The sequence below is a fragment of the Coregonus clupeaformis genome, chromosome 10 (genome assembly GCF_020615455.1).
Source record: "Coregonus clupeaformis isolate EN_2021a chromosome 10, ASM2061545v1, whole genome shotgun sequence".
NCBI lineage: Eukaryota > Metazoa > Chordata > Actinopteri > Salmoniformes > Salmonidae > Coregonus > Coregonus clupeaformis.
Genome location: NC_059201.1, coordinates 6,874,929 through 6,888,019, shown reverse-complemented (window position 1 = coordinate 6,888,019; position 13,091 = coordinate 6,874,929). Strand labels below are relative to the sequence as shown.

The following is a 13,091-nucleotide window of genomic DNA, read 5'->3' as shown; positions in this document are numbered from 1 at the left end:
CATGTCTGTTGTTTCAGGCCCTTTCCCACCTTTTCCATCCACTAACTCAAGTAACATTGAAGCCATACGTCTAAAAGCCTCAATAGATAATTTTTTTCCCCCTTATCGATCCACAAGCTACAGTGAACACATCACAACGTATTTTCAGATCTCAATATCATCGTGTTACTCCGTTTTTTTGTTCCCTTCCACTATCACACAGTGATCATTTCAGCGTGATGATTCGTTGATACATGATTGATATTGATCATTGTTCTCTCTGTCTCTCTTACCACAGGGTGCTCCTGGTATCGCTGGCGCGCCTGGCTTCCCCGGACCCCGTGGTCCTCCAGGTCCCCAGGGAGCCACTGGACCGCTCGGACCAAAGGGAACATCTGTATGTCCAAACGGTCTCCTCAAATCTGTTTCTCCAAACGTGTTATAATGTATAATGAATGTCAGGGATGGTACGAGGTATCCGTAGTATAATAATATATTGTGATGTAGTGTGATTCAGTTTGCATCTCATCGGCTACTCCAATGGTTGTAATCGTACTTCATTGTCAAAGGACTTCGGAACGTTCTAGGTCTGTAATGATGACCCCATGGCTTTGTCTTTGTCTTTAGGGTGAACCCGGTATCCCAGGGTTCAAGGGAGAGGCTGGACCCAAGGGAGAGCTGGTGAGTGCTTCTGCTCTTACCACTGTGCTTTTGTCAGGTCTCTGTCTATGTTGCTGTCTCTGTCTGTCTCTCTGTCTATGTTGCTGTCTCTGTCTCTCTGTCTCTCTGTCTCTGTCTATGTTGCTGTCTCTGTCTATGTTGCTGTCTCTCTCTGTCTCTCTGTCTATGTTGCTGTCTCTCTCTGTCTCTCTGTCTATGTTGCTGTCTCTGTCTATGTTGCTGTCTCTGTCTATGTTGCTGTCTCTGTCTCTCTGTCTCTGTCTGTTTCTCTCTGTCTCTCTGTCTCTCTGTCTATGTTGCTGTCTCTGTCTCTCTGTCTCTGTCTCTCTGTCTATGTTGCTGTCTCTCTCTGTCTCTGTCTGTTTCTCTCTCTCTCTCTGTCTCTCTGTCTATGTTGCTGTCTCTGTCTCTCTGTCTCTGTCTGTTTCTCTCTCTCTCTCTCTCTCTCTCTCGTTTATGTCTCCATCGTGCTCTCTTCCTTCCTCCTCTCTCTCTCTCTTTCAGTTTCTGATAGCTAAGTAATCCCTCAACATATTGGACAAGGTCCAAGAGTTTATAACACGCCATGAAACTCATACACACTATGGAGAGCATCCCAGATGTCTTCCAGATTGTAACGGAGTTTGTAACTAGCCACAAGGGGGCCCTATTTGTTTATTACTGCTCAACAATCCAGCATTAGACCTACTAAGGACCAGGCAAGCAACAGAAAAGCATTTTATGATCGTTTCTAAAATAAAATCAAGATGGCTTATTTATCATCAGATTTCATAAAAATGAGGAACCCCCCCAAAGATTGAGAGCCAACTTTGTTACCAGAAAGTAACATCTTACTTAATGATAAGACAGAACCACTTTATCTTTGCTTGAGTCTTCCCACCCAGCTTCGCCTAACATCAGCATACCCTTGAACAGTTTTTCGCACTTATTAGTGAAATCTGACTTAGCCTCTGTATCTTGGCTATAGGGCCCGCAACCTCAAGTCATCTTGCAGTACAATCTTTCATCAATTGAATTGATTGATTTTAGAGATGATGGATATTATACGTGATAGCTGACATCCTGTTGTGTTTGTGTAGGGACCAGCCGGTCCCCAAGGAGCCCTTGGCCCTGCAGGAGAGGAGGGGAAGAGGGGACCCAGGGGAGAGCCCGGCGCTGCTGGACCTCTCGGACCACCCGGAGAGAGAGTGAGTACCACCCACGACACCCATGTTTTTCACCCCCGTCAGCGTACACGGCCACCTATCATTCCAACCACTTGTCGATGGCACTCTGTGTTCTGTGGGACGTAAAACTGAGGAAATGACATGAACAGCTACTATCTCTGTGTGCGGTCACAGATAGGGCTGTCCATGACGTTTTATATTTATCACACACGATGGTCTCGCTCCGAGCGTTAAATGTTGAGTTGTTGTTTTTCTTCTAACCTGACCTCTAACCCTGAACCCTGTTGTTTGTTTTTGTTTAGGGCGCCCCCGGTAACCGTGGTTTCCCAGGTCAGGATGGTCTGGCTGGTCCCAAGGTGAGCGTCACCATGACAAAGTGGTCCCAGGGGAGGGGCTTATCGTTAAGGGAGGGGAAACTAACTGCTGTGGTACAGAAAATTAACAGGATACATTCACATCAACTGAATAGGTTACTCTAAAACTGGCAGGACTGGGGAGATAAGCTTTGTAATACATGAGTCAGTAATGACATGGTTGTAAATCTGAAACCTTGAGAGTCATGGGTGATAGACTTGTCCACAGCACTGCAGAGTCATATACACAGTTCGCTGAGCATTTAGTCCACAGTTAAGCATCCTGTGCTTGAATAATAGTGGAAAAAAATCCTTGCTGACTCAAATCGCTGATATATTGGAATCCTTGGGCAATTACAACCCAATCTGACTAAACATTCTGTGACAATACCAAATAAATTGGTACAGCTATGCATGACAGAAAATGATGAGTCAAAAAGAAAGACAGAGCTTCTATTGGTGTCAGTGGAGTCAACTGGCGTCGTCTGTAATTCCACTATTTACCACCAGAGGTCAGCATAAACCTCATCCAAACCACCAAATAAAGACCCCGATGTGTCAGACTGGAAGCATTTCATTTCCTTATAAATTAAATATTATTCTCCTTTTATTCATATTCATTAAATATGGTGAATGTGTCAGAAGGATTTTTTTTCTCATTTCATCATGTCAAGACAATTGACCCCTTTTGTGTCTTGATTTATTGGTTTATTGATTTATTGATTGGTTAATTGAGTGATTAGTTGATTAATTGATTGATTAATTGATTGGTTGATCTCCACTGAGAGACTGTGTCATTTGACCTCCTAATACAGGGAACAACCGGCATTGGTCTTACTTGATTGATTGATTGATTGATTGAGATTGATTGAGATCGATTGAGATTCTCCATTGCACATTTTTCCTCTTAATCCAGGGAGCCCCTGGCGAGCGTGGCGTCGGCGGTGTGTCTGGCCCTAAGGGAGCCGGTGGTGACCCTGGTCGTCCTGGAGAGCCCGGTCTTCCTGGTGCAAGAGTAAGTTCCACTCCAACACCTTTCTACCATCTGTAACAGCAGCATGTATCAATGCTCTGGTAAGATGGAATAGTTCTCCAAACTATGGCTGAATAACTGAGCCAATACATTATCTCTGTAGTTTTGACTCACATCATAATATTGTACCTAGGCTACTCCAGGTCTTTTGTGATATATGTTACTGTAGTTTGGTCTCAAATCTCTATAATCATTAAACATATAGGCTCACATTATCACTGGAGATTTGACAAACATACAGTATACTTGAGGTTTTTGATGAGTCCGAGTTCGATTGCTCAGGCCTTTTAGGGGGTTTTATCTGTGATGTGTGTGTCTCTGTGCTCGTCTTGCAGGGTCTTACTGGTCGTCCTGGTGATGCTGGTCCTCAAGGCAAAGTTGGACCTGGTGTAAGTATGCTTGTTGTCTGTTTTGTTCAATGACTGTAAAAAAAAATGTTTTTTTTATTAAACATGAACTTGATCACTAGATGAATCAGTATGTTCACAGGACTCTGACCAATGATTTATATAGACACTAGATGAATCAATATGTTCACATGACTCTGACCAATGATTTATATAGACACTATATGAATCAGTATGTTCACAGGACTCTGACCAATGATTTATATAGACACTAGATGAATCAGTATGTTCACAGGACTCTGACCAATGATTTATATAGACACTAGATTAATCAGTATGTTCACAGGACTCTGACCAATGATTTATATAGACACTAGATGAATCAGTATGTTCACAGGACTCTGACCAATGATTTATATAGACACTAGATGAATCAGTATGTTCACATGACTCTGACCAATGATTTATATGGACACTAGATGAATCAGTATGTTCACAGGACTCTGACCAATGATTTATATAGACACTAGATTAATCTGTATGTTCACAGGACTCTGACCAATGATTTATATAGACACTAGATGAATCAGTATGTTCACAGGACTCTGACCAATGATTTATATGGACACTAGATGAATCAGTATGTTCACAGGACTCTGACCAATGATTTATATAGACACTAGATGAATCAGTATGTTCACAGGACTCTGACCAATGATTTATATAGACACTAGATGAATCAGTATGTTCACAGGACTCTGACCAATGATTTATATAGACACTAGATGAATCAGTATGTTCACAGGACTCTGACCAATGATTTATATAGACACTAGATGAATCAGTATGTTCACAGGACTCTGACAGTGTAGAAAATCGCTCAGGTGCATGACTTGACGTTTTACTTTCACATTGAATTAATGTGCAACTCTATCAAATATCCATCCAGACTTCCCAGTCAGACATAACTCTACGTTATTAGGATGTCTCATCTGCTGATGAAAAACGGGCTTCACAAATAAATGTGATTACAAGATTAATTGATTGCTTGATCCTCGATTGATGGACTGACCCTCCTGTGTTCCCCCCTGTAGGGTGCTGCTGGTGAGGATGGTCGCCCCGGTCCCCCTGGCCCAATGGGAGCCCGCGGTCAGCCTGGTGTAATGGGATTCCCCGGACCCAAGGGAGCCAACGTGAGTGGCACTGTTAGATGTATTTATTTATTTTTGGGGTGTTTGGATGATTTGGTGATTGATTGATTGATTGATTGATTGATTGATTGATTGATGCATTTTCAAATATAGAGATGACATATCTCCTGAGTAGGGCTATGTTTCGACTCAGAGCTTGGACACTAGCTGCCATGGACAGTGTTTGTCTACTCTGCATACAGCTGGACATGCTTTGTGACTGACTGGTGTGTGTGTTTTCCTGTGACTAGGGTGAGCCTGGCAAGGGAGGAGAGAAGGGACTTCTTGGTGCCCCAGGTCTGAGAGTAAGTCATTTCTCTGTTGATCATTTATCTCCACCCAGACAGACACAGACAGCCTTATCGGTAGAAATGTGCCGGAGTAAACGTACCCTCCTAGAAAGGATCAGAAATATGAAATGCTTTCTGCAAATCATAAATAGCCTGCTACCTTCTTTTTGATGATATTATATGCAATTTCAAATATGCAGAAAAAACTTTAAATGTATTGTTAGGAAACAATTCCACATACTCGGTTTATCCCCGCCCAGTTGCAGTAGTAATTATATCTATCAGTCATCTGGCTCCCATGGCCTATGTATGACCTCTAACTGGTGATATCTCTCTCTCTATATATATATATCTTTCTCTCTTTCTCTCTTTCACTCCATCCCTCTCTCTCTCCCTATAGGGTCTTCCTGGTAAGGATGGTGAGACTGGAGCAGCTGGACCTCCTGGCCCTGCTGTGAGTATCTCTATCTGTCCAATCACACTCTGCTGCTGTGAGTATCTCTATCTGTCCAATCACACTCTGATGCTGTGAGTATCTCTATCTGTCCAATCACACTCTGATGCTGTGAGTATCTCTATCTGTCCAATCACACTCTGATGCTGTGAGTATCTCTATCCGTCCAATCACACTCTGATGCTGTGAGTATCTCTATCTGTCCAATCAAACTCTGCTGCCGTTACGTCTGCCGTTAGTCTGCCTCACTGATCTTATCCACCTTTCTCAATTTGCTCTCTAAAACAACCTGATAACTCCAGCCTCCCCATAGCTCAGGCTGGATATAATTCTCAGTGTTCAACGGGTATCGTTGTCAATTCACAGCTCGCTGACCTTTCTGATTCAAGTTTCATTGTGGTTGTAAGATTGTAAGATTATTTCAAGAATGAACCGACGAGATAAGACTAACTTGTTCACAATGACTTGGTTAGATGTGTCAATTGAGTTTAAAGGCACAATTCTCAATGAGTTTTTCCCAGCAGTCCAGCCACATATATAATGCTCAGTGTTAACCCTTCGTTTACCACAGGGCCCTGCTGGAGAAAGAGGAGAGCAAGGACAGCCTGGACCTTCTGGCTTCCAGGTTAGTACCTGTCTGTCTGTCTGTCTGTCTGTCTGTCTGTCTGTCTGTCTGTCTGTCTGTCTGTCTGTCAATCTGCATTCACTATGTACCTGCTGTCTGTCTGTCTGTCTGTCTGTCTGTCTGTCTGTCTGTCACTCTGCATTCACTGTGTACCTGTCTGTCTGTCTGTCTGTCTGTCTGTCTGTCTGTCTGTCTGTCTGTCACTCTGCATTCACTGTGTACCTGTCTGTCTGTCTGTCTGTCTGTCTGTCTGTCAATCTGCATTCACTATGTACCTGTCTGTCTGTCTGTCTGTCTGTCTGTCTGTCTGTCTGTCTGTCTGTCTGTCTGTCTGTCTGTCTGTCTGTCTGTCAATCTGCATTCATTGTGTACTTGTCTGTCTGTCTGCATTCAGTGTGTACCTGTCTGTCTGTCTATCTGTCACTCTGTGTTCACATGCTCCCATCATATACAGTATCATATAGACTACAAGTGTCCAATCACATTGACACTCAACTACACTTCGCAAGGGATAACAACAGCCACTTGGTTAGTTGATTGATTCATTCATTGATTGATTCATTGATTTGCTTCCTGTGTACAGGGTCTGCCCGGACCTCCTGGCCCACCTGGTGAGGGAGGCAAGCCCGGTGACATGGGTGTTCCAGGAGAGGGTGGAGCTGCTGGTATCACTGGACCCAGAGTGAGTTTTAATCTCCTCCACCTCTCATCTCCACACCTATGATGTTCATATAGCTAACTCCCATTATGGAATTATGGAGGAACTCATATGGAGTAATGCTGAGCAATAATATTAACCATCCATCCCTGTCTCTGTCTGTCAACTGTAGGGTGAGCGTGGTTTCCCAGGAGAGAGAGGAGGTGCTGGGCCTCAGGGGCTGCAGGGACCCCGTGGTCTGCCTGGAACTCCTGGAACTGATGGGCCCAAGGTGAGACAAACACAATGTGGCGAGTGACCTGTCTTCTCATACACCTAACAGCCCAGATGTTGGACCCTTGGCTTGTAGAATGTCACCCAGGCTAGTAGAATGTCACCCAGGCTAGTAGAATGTCACCCAGGCTAGTAGAATGTCACCCAGGCTAGTAGAATGTCACCCAGGCTAGTAGAATGTCACCCAGGCTAGTAGAATGTCACCCAGGCTAGTAGAATGTCACCCAGGCTTGTAGAATGTCACCCAGGCTAGTAGAATGCCATCCAGGCTAGTAGAATGTCACCCAGGCTAGTAGAATGTCACCCAGGCTAGTAGAATGTCACCCAGGCTAGTAGAATGCCATCCAGGCTAGTAGAATGTCACCCAGGCTTGTAGAATGTCACCCAGGCTAGTAGAATGCCATCCAGGCTAGTAGAATGTCACCCAGGCTAGTAGAATGCCATCCAGGCTAGTAGAATGCCATCCAGGCTAGTAGAATGTCACCCAGGCTAGTAGAATGCCATCCAGGCTAGTAGAATGCCATCCAGGCTAGTAGAATGTCACCCAGGCTTGTAGAATGCCATCCAGGCTAGTAGAATGCCATCCAGGCTAGTAGAATGTCACCCAGGCTAGTAGAATGTCAACCAGGCTAGTAGAATGTCACCCAGGCTAGTAGAATGCCATCCAGGCTAGTAGAATGTCACCCAGGCTAGTAGAATGTCACCCAGGCTATTAGAATGTCAACCAGGCTAGTAGAATGCCATCCAGGCTAGTAGAATGTCACCCAGGCTAGTAGAATGCCATCCAGGCTAGTAGAATGTCACCCAGGCTAGTAGAATGTCACCCAGGCTAGTAGAATGTCAACCAGGCTAGTAGAATGTCACCCAGGCTAGTAGAATGCCATCCAGGCTAGTAGAATGTCACCCAGGCTAGTAGAATGTCACCCAGGCTAGTATAATGTCACCCAGGCTAGTAGAATGTCACCCAGGCTAGTAGAATGTCACCCAGGCTAGTAGAATGTCACCCAGGCTAGTAGAATGTCACCCAGGCTAGTAGAATGTCACCCAGGCTTGTAGAATGTCACCCAGGCTAGTCGAATGCCATCCAGGCTAGTAGAATGTCACCCAGGCTAGTAGAATGTCACCCAGGCTAGTAGAATGTCACCCAGGCTAGTAGAATGTCACCCAGGCTAGTAGAATGTCACCCAGGCTAGTAGAATGTCACCCAGGCTAGTAGAATGTCACCCAGGCTAGTAGAATGTCACCCAGGCTTGTAGAATGTCACCCAGGCTAGTCGAATGTCATCCAGGCTAGTAGAATGTCACCCAGGCTAGTAGAATGTCACCCAGGCTAGTAGAATGTCACCCAGGCTAGTAGAATGTCACCCAGGCTAGTAGAATGTCACCCAGGCTAGTAGAATGCCACCCAGGCTAGTAGAATGTCACCCAGGCTAGTAGAATTTACAGCTAGTTGAATTTGCGGTCTACTAGCTGACCAGAATCACACTAGTAATGGTACCGCCATAGCCCACAGAAGAACACATAGGTTGTGATGCATGAGACGGGCTCATTACCATGAGACACAGTGGGCGGCAGGTATCCCAGCAGTCAGAGCGTTGGGCCAGTAACCGAAAGCTTGCTCATCCGAATCCCTTGAGCAATGCACTTAACCCTAATGCCTCCAGGGTTGCTGTATATAATTGAGAGAAAAAAAACACATTTCCATTTCATACCACGCACTTGTACATGTGTAAAACAAGACAAATATAAGCACCCCTTTTTGTCTTTTGACCATTCTGATCCTGCACAGTACCTGTGGTATAGCATGCCAGCTGTATTCTACACAGCCTTTTCAGTGCATAGAAAATGGGATTCATAGAGATGTAGCTCGCCTGTCAACCACGGCCAAGTGCTACGTTTCATTCTCAATACTGGTAATGAACAGAACACACTTGGGGGAGGCCTGGAGGGGGGGCTAGAGGGGTAAATGATTTGCTGCTATCTTTGGTTTGGGAGCCTTCTGCTTGCCTTCCAGGCCAATTCAGTTCAGAACCCCTCTGACTGTCAGACAAGGAGGAAAGGATAGATAGAGGCTGGGATTAGAGCTAAAGATAGGATGGATGGTGAAGGAGGAGGGGAGGAGAGGAGAGGAGAGGAGAGGAGAGGAGAGGAGAGGAGAGGAGAGGAGAGGAGAGGAGAGGAGAGGAGAGGAGGAGAGGAGAGGAGAGGAGAGGAGAGGAGAGGAGAGGAGAGGAGAGGAGAGGAGAGGAAGGATGGATGAACAGACACATCCATGTTGCTAGGGGTTCAGTGAGGCAGCAGTGCCAGCAGGAGAAAACAAACACAGAGCTCATTTTCTAGCTAAACGCAGCAAGAATGTTTGGCAAATTGGCTGAGAACAAGCTTAGGGAATGTTTAGGAGAATGAGCTGCCAAGACACGAATAGAGAGGAGGAGGGGAGGAGGGGGAGGAGGGGGTGGAGGAGAGGAGGGGAGGAGGAGAGGAGGGGAGGAGGAGAGGAGGAGAGGAGAGGAGGAGAAGAGGAGGAGGGGAGGAGGAGGGGAGGAGGGGAGGAGGGAGGAGGAGGGGGAGGAGGGGAGGAGGGGAGGAGGGGAGGAGAGGAGGAGGGGAGATATACACTGAGTATACAAAACATTGACTGCCTGCTCTTTCCATGACATAGACTGACCAGGTGAATCCAGGTGAAAGCGATGATCCCTTATTGATGTCACTTGTTAAATCCACTTCAATCGGTGTAGATGAAGGGGAGGAGACAGGTTAAAGAAGGATTTTTAAGCATTGAGACAATTGAGACATGGATTGTGTATGTGTGCCATTCAGAGGGTGAATGGGCAAGACAAAATATTTAAGTGACTTTGAACAGGGTATGGTAGTAGGTGCCATGCACACCGGTTTGTGTCAAGAACTGCAACGCTGCTGGGTTTTTCACGCTCAACAGTTTCCCGTGTGTATCAAGAATGTTCCACCACCCAAAGGACATCCTGCCAACTTGACACAACTGTGGGAAGCATTGTAGTCAACATGGGCCAGCATCCCTGTGGAACGCTTTCGACACCTTGTAGAGTCCATTCCCTGACGAATTGAGGCTGTTCTGTGGGGGGTGCAACTCAATATTAGGAAGGTGTTCTTAATGTTTGGTATACTCAGTGTAGAAGAAGAAGAAGAAGAAGAAGAAGAAGAAGAAGAAGAAGAAGAAGAAGAAGAAGAAGAAGAAGAAGAAGAAGAAGAAGAAGAAGAAGAAGAAGATGAAGAAGAATGTCAACTCTATAAACAGCTCAGATACTGTTTGAAATCATTTCATATACTTTACTTTAGTTCTGCCTGATTGAGCATGCATGTTGCAATGGACAACTTCATTAAGTCCCAAACAACCTTAGAATGGTTCTCAAATACACTATACTCTGAAACCATCCAATGCCAGAAAGGACATTAAAAAATAAAAAAGTTTAATGATGAAGATGTGGATACCCCTGAAGCTGGGCAAAACCTTTTGAAATTACAACATTATATTCATTTCAACAATTTTTGCCCACTGGGTACAATTCTCCTTGTATTTGATGTTGAATGTTTTGATAAATCATGTCGCTGTGAACAGGCATATTTCCTCATGATGAATCATGTCATAGTGAACAGGTCTATTTCCTCATGATGAATCATGTCATAGTGAACAGGTCTATTTCCTCATGATGAATCATGTCATAGTGAACAGGTCTATTTCCTCATGATGAATCATGTCATAGTGAACAGGTCTATTTCCTCATGATGAATCATGTCATAGTGAACAGGTCTATTTCCTCATGATGAATCATGTCATAGTGAACAGGTCTATTTCCTCATGATGAATCATGTCACTGTGAACAGGCCTATTTCCTCATGATGAATCATGTCCATGTGAACAGGCCTATTTCCTCATGATGAATCATGTCCCTATGAACAGGTCTATTTCCTCATGATGAATCATGTCACTGTGAACAGGTCTATTTCCTCATGATGAATCATGTCACTGTAAACAGGTCTATTTCCTCATGATGAATCATGTCCCTGTGAACAGGTCTATTTCCTCATTGTGGGGAGAATACTGTTCCATTATATTCCATCTATTCAAATCAATTCCATAAACTAAGATTCATACCTGAGGGACAATTATAGTTGGGCATACAATGAGACAAGTAAACAACAACATACCCTTTTGCATTCTGTTACACTTCCTACGGTGTTCCAGCAGCTGTTGACAGTGTTTGTGTCTATTCTGTTCTGTGTTCCAGGGAGCGATCGGACCAGGTGGTGCATCGGGTGCCCAGGGACCCCCCGGTCTGCAGGGTATGCCCGGAGAGAGAGGAGCCTCAGGCATCCCCGGACCTAAGGGAGACAGAGTGAGTGGGAGCAGCAGAGGAATAGTCATATTAATGTAATGAAGCTAATGTGATGAAATGTAACGCAATGCAACTAATAATAATAAGCTGTGAAAGGGGCATGTTCTTAGAAACAGGACCTGCTGGAGACAATAGTAACAGATGTATGTTTGGCATTGGCATTAGCAAGAAGTGTCTCCAAATATGTTCCCAGTTATAATATAGTGTCAACAATTGATGTGATTGCATATTGAATTATATGCAGTTAGTGATGCAATTCTAATGTCATTGTGTTTGTGTCCCACAGGGCGACAATGGAGAGAAGGGACCTGAGGGTGCTTCTGGCAAAGACGGCTCAAGAGTGAGTGACCATCATCATCATCATCATCATCATCATCCACCGTATCCCCCAGCCCTATAACCTCACACACTCAACCATTTAATATTCAACACATGTATAACGTCAATCACTCTACCATTTAATATTCAACACATTTAAATATTCCCTCCAGCAATTCCATGTATACACACACATGTTAAATTGTTCATTTGTTAATGGGCATTTCTGTACAGTGAGACAACAGCAGAAGGACAGACGTACTAAATATTGTACTGAAACATTTATATTTTCCATTCCCTCTGTTTCTCAACCTTTCTCTATCTCTTCTAGGGTTTGACTGGTCCCATTGGTCCTCCCGGCCCAGCTGGTCCCAATGGAGAGAAGGTGAGCAATTTATCTTTGAACTTGTATAATAGTTAATTGGTTCATTGATTATTTTAATGATTGTATTAGATCAGTCATTAAAAAAAAACATACAGCCATATCACCTGTTGGGAGGTTACCTCTCACGTACTGTAGGATAACGACAGTCCATATGAGGTGTGATATATGGACTGATATCTGTATGATTGACCTCTGTGATTGACCTCTGACCTCTGTGTTTCCTCCTATAGGGTGAATCTGGTCCCTCTGGACCTTCTGGTGCTGCTGGTGCCCGTGGTGCTCCTGTAGGTACCACACACACACAGTCCACACACACACAGACACACACACACACACACACACACACACACAGACAGACACACACACACACACACAGTCCACACACACACACACAGACACACACACACACACAGACACACACACAGTCCACACACACAGTCCACACACACACAGACACACATACATACACAGTCCACACACACACACACAGACACACACACAGTCCACACACACAGTCCACACACACAGACACACATACATACACAGTCCACACACACACATACACAGTCCACACACACAGTCCACACACACACACACAGTCCACACACACACACACACACACACACACACACACACACACACACACACACACACACACACATAGTCCACACACACACACAGTCCACACACACACACACAGTCCACACACACACACACACACAGTCCACACACACACACAGTCCACACACACACACACAGTCCACACACACACACACAGTCCACACACACACACAGTCCACACACACACACACACACAGTCCACACATACACATACACACACACACACACACACACACACACACATCACAAATTAGGATAAGGTAATACTTACCAGCTGATCTACCCCCTAAACATTTTAAAAATAAAATACTTACCAGCTCTGCAGATTTTGCTGCGAAGAGAGAGA

The 13,091-nt window shown here is 44.7% G+C and overlaps 1 protein-coding gene across 2 annotated transcripts in view; it reads left to right on the top strand.

The window, feature by feature from the left end:
• col2a1b (collagen, type II, alpha 1b) overlaps nucleotides 1–13,091 on the top strand; it is a 72,160-nt gene that overhangs the window by 40,178 nt on the left and 18,891 nt on the right. For both annotated transcript variants that reach the window (XM_041887400.2, XM_041887399.2), the window contains 16 exons: nucleotides 278–376; nucleotides 607–660; nucleotides 1,740–1,847; nucleotides 2,129–2,182; nucleotides 3,096–3,194; nucleotides 3,548–3,601; nucleotides 4,654–4,752; nucleotides 5,001–5,054; nucleotides 5,440–5,493; nucleotides 6,065–6,118; nucleotides 6,702–6,800; nucleotides 6,949–7,047; nucleotides 11,314–11,421; nucleotides 11,708–11,761; nucleotides 12,071–12,124; nucleotides 12,355–12,408. In XM_041887400.2, the coding sequence (XP_041743334.1) occupies nucleotides 278–376; nucleotides 607–660; nucleotides 1,740–1,847; nucleotides 2,129–2,182; nucleotides 3,096–3,194; nucleotides 3,548–3,601; nucleotides 4,654–4,752; nucleotides 5,001–5,054; nucleotides 5,440–5,493; nucleotides 6,065–6,118; nucleotides 6,702–6,800; nucleotides 6,949–7,047; nucleotides 11,314–11,421; nucleotides 11,708–11,761; nucleotides 12,071–12,124; nucleotides 12,355–12,408 (1,197 nt within the window). The remainder of the gene's footprint in view (nucleotides 1–277; nucleotides 377–606; nucleotides 661–1,739; nucleotides 1,848–2,128; nucleotides 2,183–3,095; nucleotides 3,195–3,547; nucleotides 3,602–4,653; nucleotides 4,753–5,000; nucleotides 5,055–5,439; nucleotides 5,494–6,064; nucleotides 6,119–6,701; nucleotides 6,801–6,948; nucleotides 7,048–11,313; nucleotides 11,422–11,707; nucleotides 11,762–12,070; nucleotides 12,125–12,354; nucleotides 12,409–13,091) is intronic.